At 38.3% G+C, this 15,856-nt stretch overlaps 1 protein-coding gene across 1 annotated transcript in view; it reads right to left on the reverse strand.

Moving 5' to 3' along the window:
• MCC (MCC regulator of WNT signaling pathway) overlaps positions 1 to 15,856 on the reverse strand; it is a 187,954-nt gene that overhangs the window by 143,138 nt on the left and 28,960 nt on the right. The window contains exon 3 of the mRNA XM_041399190.1: positions 14,438 to 14,649. Within this exon, the coding sequence (XP_041255124.1) occupies positions 14,438 to 14,649 (212 nt within the window). The remainder of the gene's footprint in view (positions 1 to 14,437; positions 14,650 to 15,856) is intronic.

Raw genomic sequence — 15,856 nt, forward strand, 5'->3', positions numbered from 1 at the left:
CTCTCTGCTGGCAGAGGGACGGTGTCTCACGGCACAGACTGCTGTCCCCTCCGGTAGGGAGCCAGGGGAGTGCAGGCTCCTCCAGACTGCAGCACGGGAACAGCATATCCACAGCAATGTTGTACACTGATCTCCTGTACATTAAAGTGTGACAAAGAGGGATCTGTACCCAGAAACAAAGGTGCTCTATAGTGACTCAGCACATTTTTCATAGATAAGTTAAAACCCAACAGCTGCCATTAAAACTTCCTGCAACTGACACTGTACATTTAAAAATATTTTATCTTTTCAAAACTATGCTTTCAAAAACAAGGTAGTCTTTCGTATTTTGTATCACTACCCATATTAAATTTATTTTCCTGTTTATAATCTGCTCTGATCCTATCTTCATCCAGTTCTATCACTTCCATCACAGGCTTACCAGCACAGAGGTGAGCCTCAGTATTAATAATAAGAATAAAGTTCTGAAGTTTTTCCTTTTCTAAAGGAACTTGTATTAATTACAGGTTCAATAAACAGCACTTCCCATGCTCTATCCCTATCCTGCCAAATACTTCCCTGCTGACTCTGAACAGGCATTCAGAAACTAGGAGTTCTGATTTATTTTCTTCAAAACTCACAATTGTTTGTCCATTTCTGGCAGAGCAGCCATCAGACCAGAGCACATGGTACTACATCCCAAGCAGGACACTTCAGGATCTGAACTAGATCCACTCAGCATTCTACATCTATGCTGCACAGGATTTTTTCCTGTCTTTTTCCTACTCTATGCAGTTACATTGTTGAAAGAGACAGAGACTGAAAAACAACATCAGAATTCACACACAGAATTAGGCACAGCTTCAGTTGTGTCTAAGAACCTGGGAGATACATGCAGGTACTTTCAGAACAAGGTTTGTTTAACATTTAAAAATGAATTATAACTCATGTGCAGATGAATGAAATGGTCAAACCAAACTCTCATGTGAAATGATTTTACTTTAACCCCAGACAATTCCCATTGCAACCTCTGAATACTTGCACTGCGTGGCACGGGATTAGATATTTCTCAGTAGGAAAGCATAAAATGTTAACTAACTCATAAAAACTGGCAGCACTTGTTTAAACATCCTTATAAACTGTGCAGGCATTTCTTTACTGTGGAGGGCTAGCTAAGACTAAATGTAATAATTCTTCTAAAATAGTTACTATTATATCACATTTTGAAAACAGGAGGATCAAGAACGTATCCTGAACATCTGAAGATGTAGAACTAGTTCCTGTGTGAAATGTCATTATTGTCTTGCATTTCTCCATGTCCACTAACTAACCAAATGAAAATGTTACATCCCGAAATGAAATTCCGTGATAGACTTGGCCACCTGTCTGCAGGCAGTTTCACCACTTCCAAATACATGTGAGTGACCTAATACAACAGCAGGGTACTAAGAACTTTGTTTAAGCCAAAGTGTATTTTCCCACTGGCTTGTGCCAAAGGCAGGCTTCAAAGCAAATAAAAGAAAACCTCAAGTATGCCAATTGTGTTTTGCCAGGAAATGAACAGAGCACCCTGTGACCCAGTGAGAGAGGGGCCTGTTGGACTCAGTCCCTCTCTGTTGTCTGGCAGCTGACTGTTCATTCTTTGTCTTGGTGACTCAGTTCCCTGCCTAGAACAGCAATGCTTCCTTGCCCTCACCCTTGTGCCTGCCTCCTTTTTTTAGCCTCTACAGGCAGAGAGGGGGTTGGACTGGGAGTGGGAAGAAGAACCAGATGTTTCTTAGCCCAAGATTACACATTGTCAGTGGATGCCTCGGTGTGGAAGTAGGCAAAAAAGATGATGGATAAACCTGACTAGGACGGAAGCTTCAGAAACAACATCCACCACATACTTTCTGTCTGAGACAGAGATGCTGGCCTGGGCTTCCACTCAATTGCAGGGCATTTCTGATCCATTACTGTCTTATGTACCTCTAAAGCACTCATGGTGCACACACTGCTTGTGGTAAATGCATTTGCACTGACAGATTCTTCCCAAAATAATTTCAGAATTATGCAGCAACAAACATTAGTGTGGCCAGTTTGCTGATTGTTGAAGTAATAATCCTATGGCCACCCTATTCCATTTGTTTACTCTCATTCAGCTGCAGAAAAAGAATCACTGACATATGTCTGAAATTCACTGAGGATTTCTAGTTTATTGATTGTATCTGAATAAGCATTTAATAAGATTTGCTGTGAAACGATTATTTTGGGACAAGTGACAACTCCATCACCTCATCTGTACTTTTGAAAGCACCACAAAATATGCCAAACACTAGCATTCCTCTTTATTTTATAAGACCTCTCCCTCATAATATGTCTCACTAATTACAACAATCTATTTACTTAGAGTTACTGGAGCAGGCGTCACACTTGGCATACATGAATATTCCTTCCTTGTTTCAACAGCTGTAGAGTAAAAACTACAGCATAAAAGTAATTATCTACTAAATACGTGCATGTCACATATTCTTCAGCATAGTGTGTGCCACCTTCTGAGAAGCAGTTTCACTCTGCATGCAACATGCACCATTAGCTGATCACCATTCCAGGATGTATGAAATAAGGCTTCCTTGGTTGGTTGTGTTTAATTAGCTCTGTAATTGAAATGCAACTAATTGAAGTCCACTGAGCATTCAGTTCCTGTTTGTTTGTTTCAATATCACCCCTACAGTTACAGCAGCACTCTGCACAATCCAACACAAATCACACCTGTAAGTACAGCAAATCTACCACAATTTGAGTACAGTTTTTTTCTTTCTCATTCTTGCACCAAACACACTGGCATAGTGCCGAAGTCCAAATGTCCATAGAGAAAATAGCACTCAGGTTAGTATGAAAGCTAAACTTGGAAGCAGAGATACAATACAATTTATAAGTTGGATAATGTTTCCAGAAAATTCTTTATTCAATAGCACTAATGCACCATGATTTAAGAGGGAGAGTCTGAAAGGGATGGTAGGTTCATGATGCAAACTGTTCTCATTAGTGACAGTAAAGGTTATGCACATAGGTTGAGAGAAAAAAAACCAACCCATTTGAAACAATTGGAATTAACCTTACACTGCAAAATGAAGCACTGTCTCTGAAGAAAACATGAGCAAATATTTATTCTTTCCTTCAATCAAACCATCTTGATTAGTCTGAAACAGATAATATGTCTAGAACAATGTAATTACAAAACAGCACTTTAATCAGCTACTCTCACTTGTTCACCCTTCCTCAGCTACTCAATCCACTTAAAAAGTCACGTCCTTGACCTGACCAGTCTCCTTGGGAGTTCACATTTCATCTCTCTTTCCATCCTTCAGTATTTTACACCATGAAGCCACTCACCAACCTGTCAAACAAACACTATCATTTCCTGACATTTAATCCAAACCTATCACATTCATTTGTATTCCCACTGACCCCACAGAGCCTCAGCACCAGGTCAGGACAGGAAAAGGACTAGGAGTCAATTTGTGCTGGTTATTTATGGTGGTGACTTGTCTGTGAAGACAAGGAGAGACAATAGCCATTTCTATGTCACAGCCACCTAATTATCATCACTTCATTTGCTCCTTGCTTAGAAATACCAACAAGGCCATTCTGTAAACTACAATTCATGCCATCATACTTCTGCTTAGTGTCCCTTCATAGTCCATAATTCCTCCAGTTATTAACCACAAGGAAATCATTTCACTTCAAGCCCCTACTATCTTGGTAGCCAACTTGTATTTCCTCCTGTTTATCAGTTGTGAACTGCAACTCTTCCAAAATCTCTCACTCTTATAGAAAGATTTGCCAGAATCCAGAAAGACTCCTCTGCTAAGTCTCTCCTCTTTTTCCCAATCTCTAATAATTAGGTTTCCTCTATTCCCTCCTTACTCCTTATCTCTCTTTTGTTTCATATCTTGTCTTTCACAGGCTCTCATTTCCAGATCCAGTTCCCATTCCACAGTTATGATTGTGCCTCTGCAAATATTCAGCAGCCCTTGAACTATACCAAGACATCTGCATGTAATTATTTTTACTAACTCCAAGATTTCTCTCCACTCTGACATTCATTACCACTGGCACACTGAACACTCAAGTCCCTAACTTGGAGGGTTCTGAACCATGGATCAATCACAATTTGAGTGCCCTCAAAGAAAGGGGATGGATACTGGCCCCTGGATTACATCAGAACTTTGGCACTTCATCACCCACCTAGCCAAGCATCACATTTCACCATCTGGGGACAAGATCTCTACATGTTTAACAAATGAACTGTTGGATCGTTTCTGACTATATGTGTATATATATATACACACACACATATATGTACATTTATTTCACCCATTTGTGTATGTAGAGTGTGTGACCTTTTAAATACTCCTGTAAATATCCTTTGTAAATATACTTACACAAACAAGTGTGCACACATACATACTCTCATACATGCATGTACATACACTTAGCTATATCTATCCACACATCTATCTGTCTGTCTGCCCACCTATGTATATTTGGATCCAGTGAAATGTTCCACTTGAAATATCTTCAGTCCAACAAATTCTGGCAAATGCAAAGCAAACATCTGACAGATCCCTGCTTGAAGCTCTGCAAGACTTTAGCTGGCATGAGCACTTAAATTACAAGAATGTCAACTTCTCTGACCACTTAAAGGTTCAGCATGCTTTCTTTTAGCAGAAATTATAACTAAAATTACATTAACAATTACATGAGCTGAAGTAATATACCAAAAAAATTTAGTGAATCAAACCCCCTGGTTTTCAACCAGATCTATTCCATGATTGTTGTAACTGAATTCCTACAGCCCTCATCTACATTCATTAATTTGATATATTTTGTGTCTGCATAGTTTAGTAGCTGCTTATGAAGGTCAGCAAGTTGGTCTACAGATCAGTTCTCAACTCCCTACTAGCCAATAAGATTTTTTTTCCCTAAAGATCTGGTATTTGTGGTTTTTTTTTCTCTCTGTGGAGAGCTAAACATAAAATCCAAACTGTCTATTCTAACCCGACATACAGATCTGGTCAATAAAATTCATTTTTTCCCTTCTAACTGCTTTGCCGTATACAATTTAAATCTCCCCAGCGACATTTTCCCTTCACATCTTCCTACATGTAAGTTTCTCATCATAATCTTCAAAACTATCTTACCTCTGCCTCACTCACGTCTACTTCAGCCTTCATACCTGTCAGCTCCATTTTACATTTTGAAGGACAGTGGACAATACTGCTTCAGCTTTTATGATCTCTCTTTCTTGTATGGTTTTATTTGATTCAACAACCCAAGACATTTTTCTCAAACCACTTACACTTACTTCAGATGATTACAGAACTAAAATCTTCTTTATTTTCAGGCCTCATCTGGATAGTCCCTTACTTTAAGAAATTATTTGCTTACTGTTTCTAGTGTTTACCTTCAGATAAGGCTCTATTGACCAAGTAAACCAAGTAAAATAAACAACCCCATGTCTCATAAAAAAAAAATCTTGTTTGTTCTGCCTTCACAATTCAGAATCCTGGCACAAGATAATTCATCATTATGAAAAAACACCTACCACCCATGTAGGTGCAACAGAAACAAAGACTTTTTCCTCCTTTTCTATAATGTATATCAGAAAATAAGTATTTATGTAAAAATTAGATTCAAACAATAATATGCACTTACAACCTCTTAAAAAATTCAGAGGATAGAAAGATTCAATGTCTTTTTCTCCAGTCATGTTCCTAAAATTATGGTTTCAAGTAGGTAAATTCATACAAAACTCAGTTCAGGAAATTGCAGATGGCTATTTGGCTTAAAGGCATGAACCTCACCTGAGTATCTCAGTGGGGTGAACTTATTTTATTATGAACACAGAACAGACTTCCTGAAAAAACAATGTTTACTTTGGTTGTTTCCTACCAGAAAGAAAGGTGGAGTTTACTAATTCACTGCAACACAACTACAATCATAAACTGCCTCCCAGATAAGAAATGATAATGTGGATTTCTAGCCCAAAATGGAGCGATCATGCTGAAATAGTTTCTAACATAACGTAAAAACAGTAAGCACAAGAGAGCACACGTGTATAAGCACTCCCCTACCATTTTCACAGTACTAGAAACCAAAACAGCTCCCTAAAACAGCTGTGCTGACAACCACACAGTCATCATTAAGAAGCATCACAACACAAAGAGGAGTGTTAACAGTGGCAACATCTTGCACTGCCTCCGGTCACTGTCCCAGGCCTGACAGTGGCAGAGAAATAATTCCAAGAAACAGGGCATCTTGATGAATTTTACTGTGCCACTGCAAGGTTTCTATGGGAATTTTGCCTTGCCTCTCTGGGTTGGCAGGATAACAGCCGATTACTCCATTATAACTAAACTAGCACTGAATTGCAAAAGCACTTAAGAGACTCCATTTTCAACTGCACACTCCAATGAAGATTTTCACTTTATTACCAAAATCCTGTATTTCAGGTAACCAGAACACAAGGGTGTAGTGGGCAATAAGTCATCTCCCCACCTTTCTAAAAAATGAGTATTCACAGAAGCTTGGCATTGGCAACTTAAACGCAAGTCAGCAGCTCACACTCAAGAGAGCAGGCAGAAAATCTGGTGAAAAAGAAAATCCTGTGACATAGAGGTATGTGGTAATCCTTCTGGCACACCAGAACCTAAGAGGGTAATCTTGCTCCACCAGACTAACCCTGGCCCTCAGACTCAGTTTGCCACTGCTAATAGTAACAAAAATGTTAACACTATATTCTGTATAGCTGTGTGCAATGATGCTGGCCCGTTGTACCTGGTGATTTGCTCTTCATCTCAGACAGGAGGCAGAAAAATAAATTTGGAAAAGCAAAAGGCTCTGAACATCTGCACTAGAGCTACAGCTTCCTTGAGTACAGCAAAGAAAACTGGATGCATAAGGGCATTTACTGAGCAATGAGGGGGGAAAAATACAAAGTCCTTGCAACTATGTTAAATTAGAAGTTTTGAAACCTTCAAAACATCTACTTAAACACCCTCTTTCCTATAGTGCCTGATTGCCATATGCCATTTCACATCATCCAAACTAGGTCAAAACCCATCACTCTCTGCACTCCAACTTCATCTCATGCTTGTAAGAGAGACTGTTTGACTGTCATGCAAAAGATTCACTTAAAAGCCTCAGTCAAAAAGATCTATTAATAGTTTGGCTGAACAAATGTGACCTGTGCTGACACCCATCACACTGTGCTATGATTGTCTGCAGATGGAAATAGTAACAGAATTTAAATACACATATATATAATTTGCCATTTGCTCAGCTCTATCTCTGTTATAATGTTGGAAATCCAAAAGACAGCAAAACTACATTTCATATAAAATAGATGAGTCCTGGCAGACCTAATCCAGAATGTCCATTTTAAGAGAAAAACTAATAATTGGCAATGATTTTAGAGGGCTATTGAAGCCAGGCCTCTATAAACAAAAAGCATAATCCCATTACAGCTGATGCCTGCTTGAGACAAACAAGGTCCATTACAATACTGGCTTGAGATCAAAGAGCTAACAGCTTCCCACACCCCTAAACATAAAGTCTGTCAGACAAACCTGCCTTTGTGCCTGCTTTTGGGCAAGCCAACACCCCTGAATCTATACTCCAATAATCAGTTCTTGCTTTAATGGAATTCTTGGATTCTACTTTTAGCCTAGCAAAAAGGAAATTTGGTTTGATTTGGAAAACTTGCTTGGTTTGGAAGCACATGCGCAGAAGGCAAGGTTATCCTGGGCACAAAGCTTTTGTAGTAGGCTCAACTGTTCACACCACTAGAATCTTCAATTTCAGTTACGACTAAAGGCATTAGGCTACATTTTTAGAGCAATGATTTTTAGTGGCATGAAGAAGAAATTGCAGTAGAAGTTGCATACAGAATATGAGTAAAGCAAGGCTGCAAGGAGAGAAGAGGAAGAGATACAGCTCCTGCGGTTTATTGTATGTACTGGCTCCCAAACACGGAACAGAGTCCCCAGTCAGTAAATCATGAAAAATCAATCTCTACACAAGCAACCAAATCCCACAAAGTGCCTGTGTACTGGATAAATTCGTCAAAATACACAAAATCTAAGTGTTTTTTACCCACACTACCCTCATGCAGAGGAGCTAGAAAGGCACTACTATGTCCCATTCAAAAAGAAGTGCCTTGAGAGCATGGGATACCTGCTCTCAAGGGCCCATTTCCCTGACAGTAAGGGAAGGGGTGGGGAAGATGAAGGAGTGGAGCTTTCCACACTAAGGCAAAAATAAAATTATTTTAAAGCACAGTAGATTTGGAGAAAAGGGTTGGGATAAAAAGGGGCAGACTTTGCCAGAAAAGGACATACCAATATTAATGAGTACTAAAACCATAAGTGTCAGAAATTAAATGTGAAATTTTGAAGTAGATTCTCATTAACAGCAACACCAAACAAAAGCAGCCACAAACCAACCACAGAATTCCTTTCTCACAGTACAATTCCATTTTCAGACTTCTTGCTACTTTCCCTCAAAAGGTCATTTCCCAAAAGAATTTCCACAGGATTATCATTTAATTTACATCTAATACCTGTAAATTAGCAAAAGAGAGAAAGGTTCATATTTAGGAGAGATACAAGAGTATTCCTAGACTGCCACAAATCTCTAGGAATCCCTTTTCCCCTCATCCCCTGCAAAAGTATCTTTGCTTTCTTAGGTAACCAGACAATCCTTCCCGTTTCTAAGGAGTCTATTTTAAAACCTACATTTACTTGCTCAGTTAAAATGAGCCCAAAATGTAGTCTAAAAAAAATCACACTACACAGACAAGGTGTACATCTTTTTGGGAGGATGAATGATACCATGTTTTTAAGCAGTATAATTTTTAACTTCTAAACAAATTAACATTACACTGAATTGTGCCACATAAAAACTTATATATATAAGATGAACAAGCAGACGTCCTTTATCATCAGGTAATCTGAATTTCAGTCTTTGTAATGAAAGACTGTTGGTTATGTAGGCACACACCCTGACAGTCACACAGCAAAGGACAGTAGAAACATCAGCTGCCTATCCAACAGTCAAGGTAGGAGGTAAGGTAAGAAGTAACAGGACACTTGATGTATTGTCAAATTGCCTAGTGTGCTGGAGAAAGGACCAAATAGATTAAATCCAGTGCTTTGAATTTCATCACAGAATATCATATGTGAACATATGCCATATACCAAGCGCCTCTGAGATATTCTTCTGCCGATGTACTAAGTACGTTTTATAACATTAAGGAACTACAAGAAATTATTATATACTCAATAACATGACAGCAGTATGGAATTTACATGTAAATCACTTAATTTACATTTACATGTACCTCAGAGCACATAAATGCTTATTGTGACGCAAGATGAAGCAGAGCATTGATACTGTTTGAAGCAATTATCCAGAACAAGCTGCACTACAGCCTGACATAAATGTAAACACAATGATAATACTAAGTGTGCTCTTTTATACACAAAAGCTATTAATATAAGTAGACCACAGCAAATTAGGTTTGCCTGATTAAGGAGCAGATCCAGGTAGGAAAGGAAAAGTCATGTATTCCTAATCGTGACTTTCAGAATACTATTGCTCAGTATAAACTATGTCAACTAAATATAATAGCCTTCTCAAAACAGTGGTTCTGTCTGTCATAACTTGCACTTCAATGCTCTCCTGGAAGAAAAATTAGCGAGGTAGAGATTCACCGAGTCTGACTAATAAAGAGGTACTGCAGTGAGAATATCTGTTGTCAGATAACATGACGCTTCCTAAAACAAAGACACTGAGTTCTCATCTGCTAGTGATCATGCTGAGAAACTAATGCTAACACAACTGAATATATTGATTTGTTACACATATTTTCAGTTTAACTTTGTACTTTGCAAAGTTAAAGTTTGGGTTGTGTACCCAAAAGAGATGGTATCTGCATTGGCAGAGAGTCCATAGCTAGAACTACATCCAATTTATTTGCTTTAATTCTGCTGGACATAAAGCATACTTTGTTACACAGATGCAAATTGACAGCCCATTCTCAAGCCCAGTGATGCCTTTAGTTAGATGTCTTTAGTCTCTAGATGAGGTTCAGACACATGCAACTCAGACAGGGAGATAAGAAAGAGCATATACCAGAGCAGTTACAAGATGATGCATTAAGAAAATTTTTTTACTAGTTTGCTGTTTGTACTTGATGGAGACATTCTAAAAACCAGCTCCTCTTGAGATGAGAAGCAAAGATTTGGCAGGTGGAGCAGTCTCCACCAACACCCTCCCACCTAGACACATCCGTCTTGCATTGAGAGCCCTGCACAAGATAAAAAGCAGGATTATGCACACTTTGTGCTTGGCCAGAAGAGTGAAAAGCTGCAGGAAGCAATTCTGGCAATTCTGTAAATAAGCTCTTCTCTCCGACTAAGAATAACCACATCTGTGGCATGGCTGCATTGAGGAGGAAATAGCAACACAACCTCCTAAACCGTGGTCATAATGAAATTCTACCACATTCTGTTCTCAAAAATACAGCTGTACCCTTCCCCTCAGTAAGTCAACCATATTCCCATCAAATCTTTTCCAAGTAAAAAAGCTCTGGCAAGGAAGATGCACTCAAAGACATTCTAGTATAGCAGGAGTGTCTTTGGATGTAAAAATCAAAGTGTTCTGGATCTCATCAGACCAGGGTAGTTAAAAAAACAATATGTATCAACATACTTGGGGTCACATTTTAAAGACTTTTCTCAGCAGACTAGATGTATTTCCAACTAAAATAATAGAAATCTTATCATTGTGGCAAATGAAACAGACCCAATGGGTTTTTATTCATGTAAATGAAGTTATTTGTGACAGTAAATACATTCATCTTCCCACCTCATTTTAGGCAACAGAAACCAGCATTAGGCACACATACATGCATTACCATTTATATGCACACATTCTACACCAATAAAAAATCAAGTGTATTCCAGTCACATGCAAGGAGAATATGAAAAAGGAATTACAGCAAATCTTATTGCTTCTACTTATTAAACTTCAGTGGAGTTTTAATGTGAAATATGCCTATCATATTGAGATATTGCCTGTGTGATGCTTTCATAGAACAGCAATACTGCATTTCCTGGATCAGAATTCCATCTCTCCTTGTGGCACTGTAGGGTGCACACTGAGATGCCATGGCTACTCTCAAACATCCACATGCACCAAAAATCCTTCTAAATGCTTGCATTCTTTCTGTCCATGAAGATTTAAATTATTTACAAGTCCCAAACACACACACACACACACACACACACACACGAGGACTCCTACTGGCACAAACAGGTACATCATCAGTAAGTGGTGACAAGTCATGTGAAAGGTTAATATTTTAGTCATAAATCTTGGCAGCAAGGGGAAGAGTTATAAAGAGGAACAAGCTCTCAATATTTAAGTTTAATAATGCAAATCTGGAAAACGCTGAAAGAGATTAACACCCTATAAAGATTACAGAATAAATTGTTCAGGTAAAACAAAAGATGGATCTGAGCTTAATAAATCAAATTATAGCAAAATGATGCAAAATGAACAATGATAGAGACATATGCAATGAGTATAAATGGCTAAATTTCAAATAGCACTGTTTAAAAAATTGCATCACTCCTGTGATGAAGAATAATGCTTCAGAGCAGGCATTATGTTTTGATAAAACGCTGTAGAGCTATATGTTCCCAAAATTGTAAAAATGCATTTAAAAAAAAATCCCTTATAATTTTTTTTTCTTTCTTAGGCACAGTGGACTGATGTTCATTTAACTTTTGCAAATAGATAACCTAAATGTTAAGGACAGCATGGAGACCCTCTGTCTTGACTGAGGGGTATAATCTATGCTGTAGGAATACATTATCAGCACAAGGGATGTCTTTAGCTTGACTGCACAGTTTAAAATCAAAATGAGGCTAGAACAAGCCTGCCAGAAAGTAAACTAGGACATTAATAACAAGAATTGACACTCAATTAATTAACTGAATTCAACTTTAAAGAATGGGAAAGCTGAGAATGAATGCTAGGGAATAGCTTGCTTTTTATTGTGGCAAACGCAGCTCAGTAAAAGATCTGAGAAAGGGACAGAGAAGGAAGAACCTATATTAAATCTCACCTCTGAGAAAGATACGTTTATCTCTTTGAAGAGCTTAAATTTAGACTGCAGTAAGCATGCCCCATAGTATTAAATTTTGTGGAAAGATGAATAAATACTGAAACCCAAAGTAAATAATTCTCTCAATTTTCTCTTGTTCCTTTCTCTCTCCATTTTAATAAAGCCAAATAAAAAATTTACATATGAACCCATGACACCAGTGCTCAGCAGGAGTCAAATGAAGATGTTATTGTATTCATCTACATATAAATGAGAGATTGATGATACTACTGTGTTTTTGAAAACCATAGAAGAAATATTCTAAAGCAGAAGTGTAACAGATTAAAACAAAGATCAGGCATTTTTCATGACAGCAAGCATAGAAGGAATATAGAGATCACCAAATCATAGAATATCTTCAGTTGGCAGGGACCCAGTCAGGATCACTGAGTTCAATTCCTGGCCCTGCACAAAACACTCCAAGAGTCATACCACATGCCTAAGAGCATTGTTCAAACACTTCTTGAACTCTGTCAGGCTGGTGCTGTGATCACTGCTCAGGGAAGCCTTTCCAGTGCTCAACCACCCTAGGGGTAAAGAAACTTTTCCTGATGTCCTCCCCTGACTCAGAAAGCCATGAAACCAGTGAATCTGTATTTTTTATACGCTTCCTGCATTTTTATTTTTTAAATTTCTATGTATCATAGCAATGCAGGAGCCATCACACTGTGCATTTTTGAGTAACACTGCACACTGCAGCTTTGTATCATATCTCTGTAAATATGTGACAGCACAAAACTTCCAAATCATCATTGTACAACCATTAGCAGTTACACTTAAATTATGTTTCATGCCTTAATGATGAGAACATCACTCAAGGCAGGGTCAGATGTTTTACTGGAGAAACATGATGTGTATTGTTTGTCTTCCATCTCCTCTTAAAGGAGGTATTATATTGGATGGACTTGATTATTCTTTTACAAATCTACATGTTCTCTGCTCTCACTTCAAATTGCTCTTATTTTCCCACAAGAAATGGAACATAAAAGCAAAGCTGCTAAATGGCCTATAATCTCTCAATTCCTCCATATTATTCTCTTTATAATACATGCATGCCTGCTTGTTTTCTGCTCCCATATGCTTCTGGGTGAGCTCATGATTGAACCACAGCTGATCTCTTATTATCCTCCATAGGAAAAATGAGAACACAATTCCTTTAACAAAATATCAATTTTCTTAAATTCTTTTCCCTCTTAAGGAATCTTTAATATCTACATTTTTTTACTCTGCATATGGAAATAGGTCCTGTATCAGCTCATGTTTAGGAACTTGGATAAAACAAGAAAGCTTTTGCGAGCATTGTCAAGATATTTTTCATCTTTTTTTTTTTTTTTAAATAATGTGGCTTGAAGACGTTGATTTTCCTCTGCTGTCAGCAATCACTTCCATTTTGAGTAGGATTTTGGACCAGACAACCTCCTGAGGTTTCCCTTACAGCTTAAATTATCTTATGATATCATGAACTAGGAGTCTATTTCATCAAGATCAAGCATGCCAATGGAGAGTAATTTTTTTAAATAGAAATTTTTCACTTTCATTTTAGCATCTTTTACTTCTCCACCTAAGCTTCTGTGCAACATAAACCAGAAATATGCTACAAAATAAGTGGTCTTTTATAGGATGCCGGGGTTAAAATTAAAATACAAACATGGTCTCAATACAAATGGGGACGAAGCAAAAAATAATGTCTTACTCCTTCAAAAGTGTTGCCTAAATCACAGTTCCACACTAGTCACTGTGAAGAAAATTCACCTTTCTCCAGTCAAAACCAGCACACACAGTTATGTGGGTTTTTAAGAATGGAATATAGTATTTACTTGTAGAAATAAAAAAGCACACCAAGGGCTTAAAGAAAGTACCAAGTAATTTAGTGGGTAGTAATGAAATAATATGCGAAGAATTCTGCTGCACAACACTTCTGAGCAATCTGACACACTTAAAATTAATTGGGAGGACATTTTTATAAATAAATCTTCTGTTAAATTGTATCAGTTAGGAACTTCAGTTTGACCACTCACTCCTACATTTTTTGCCACAATTTGGTTATAAAGCTTTGGAAACACTATACACTAAATTATTGCTAAAATCACATTGGTTTTCTGAAAAATAAAGTAAAAATTACTTCAATAAAGGTTCTAAGACTGGAATAAATATGCTTCTTCAAAAACAATAACAATGCAAACCAAACCACCAGTCCTCCTACAAAACTTAAAAGGAGAATTAAATATAAAATGCACTTACAGTGTTGGCAAGTTCTAAATAGCTTCCTCCAACAGAGCTCCTAAAATTTGAGGCCTGAGCTAGAACTCTTTGCAGAGCAGCCTGTTGAGTCACATTGCTTCTACCATACTCCAACACCTTTTGTAGCATAAATGGACTGTGGAGGTCTGGACTCTGAAGGTCTCTCGCTCCTGAATCATACTCCCAGCTTTCTCTGGCTCCTGATAAGGCACCTAAAATGCAGAAAAGGAAAAACATGCTAGTATGGAATATCTGGTTCTGTGTATAAAGAAAATACAGAATCGCCCAAGGTGGAAGGCACCCATGAGGACCACTGAGTTCAACCCTCTGGTCCTCACAGGACTGCCTAAACCTAAACCACATGACCAAGAATACCATCCAGGTGGTCCTTGAATTCTGCCAGGCTTAGTGCTGTGACCACCTCCCTGGCAAGCCTGTTCCAGTGACCAGCCATGATTCCAGAATGGAAACTTTCCCTAACATCCAGTCTGAACTCTCCCTTATGCAGCTTAATTCCCCTTCCTCATGTCCTGTCACTGCTCACCAGAGAGAGGCAATTAGCACCTCTGGGGTCACCTCTCAGCCTTCTCTTCTCCAAACTGAGCAAACCCAGTGACCGCAGCTGCTCCTTGAGGTCTTTCACCATCTTGATCTCCCTCCTGTGGACAGACTCCCATAGTTTGATGCCTTTCACATACTGAGAAAATACCCAAAAATGCACACAGTAGTCAAGGTGGGGCAGCAACAACACAGTGCAGATTAGGACCACCACCTTCTTTGACTGGCTAATGATGCTGATACACCCCAGGACACAGCCCTTTTGGCTGCCAGGGCACTCTGCTGACATAGAAATAACCCTGATCATCATTCCAGAAAGAAAAAAATCCAAAACCTCCACTGCCATTACTGCCCATCTTGTGTGTGCTGATAATATCAGGGAAAAAAAGCAGTAAAATTTCCAGTGCATAGGTGAATTACTAAATTACAAGATTCAGAAGGAAAACTAAAAGCATTTGCATATGTTATTTAGTACACTGCAAAACCAGTGTTGTTTAGAACAGCTAAGGACCAAGAAATGAGTAACAGTAACTTACATCAGACTGAAAAGCAGCAAAATCAAAGAGCAAAAGAGGAAAAACTTTTTGTTCACTGAATGCCAACAAATAAGTGTATCTTTTAGCTGTACAGTTATAGCTTTTTGTGTTACCACTGCCTTTTTAATCTCAGGATTGCTTGTTTCAATTCAAGTTCCAGACACATCAATCACAAGACGTTTCATTACAAATCAATGCAAGGATATGTTCTGGTGGCAAGTGACAAACCATGAATGCTTTGAGAAAGTTTCTGTATCATGAAGCTATATGGTTCCTGTTTCTCCATGAATAATCCTTCCAATTCCCTATGCACAGAGCTGGAGTT

This window comes from Onychostruthus taczanowskii, unplaced genomic scaffold, assembly GCF_017590055.1.
Source record: "Onychostruthus taczanowskii isolate IOZ18803 unplaced genomic scaffold, ASM1759005v1 scaffold158, whole genome shotgun sequence".
Taxonomy (NCBI): domain Eukaryota; kingdom Metazoa; phylum Chordata; class Aves; order Passeriformes; family Passeridae; genus Onychostruthus; species Onychostruthus taczanowskii.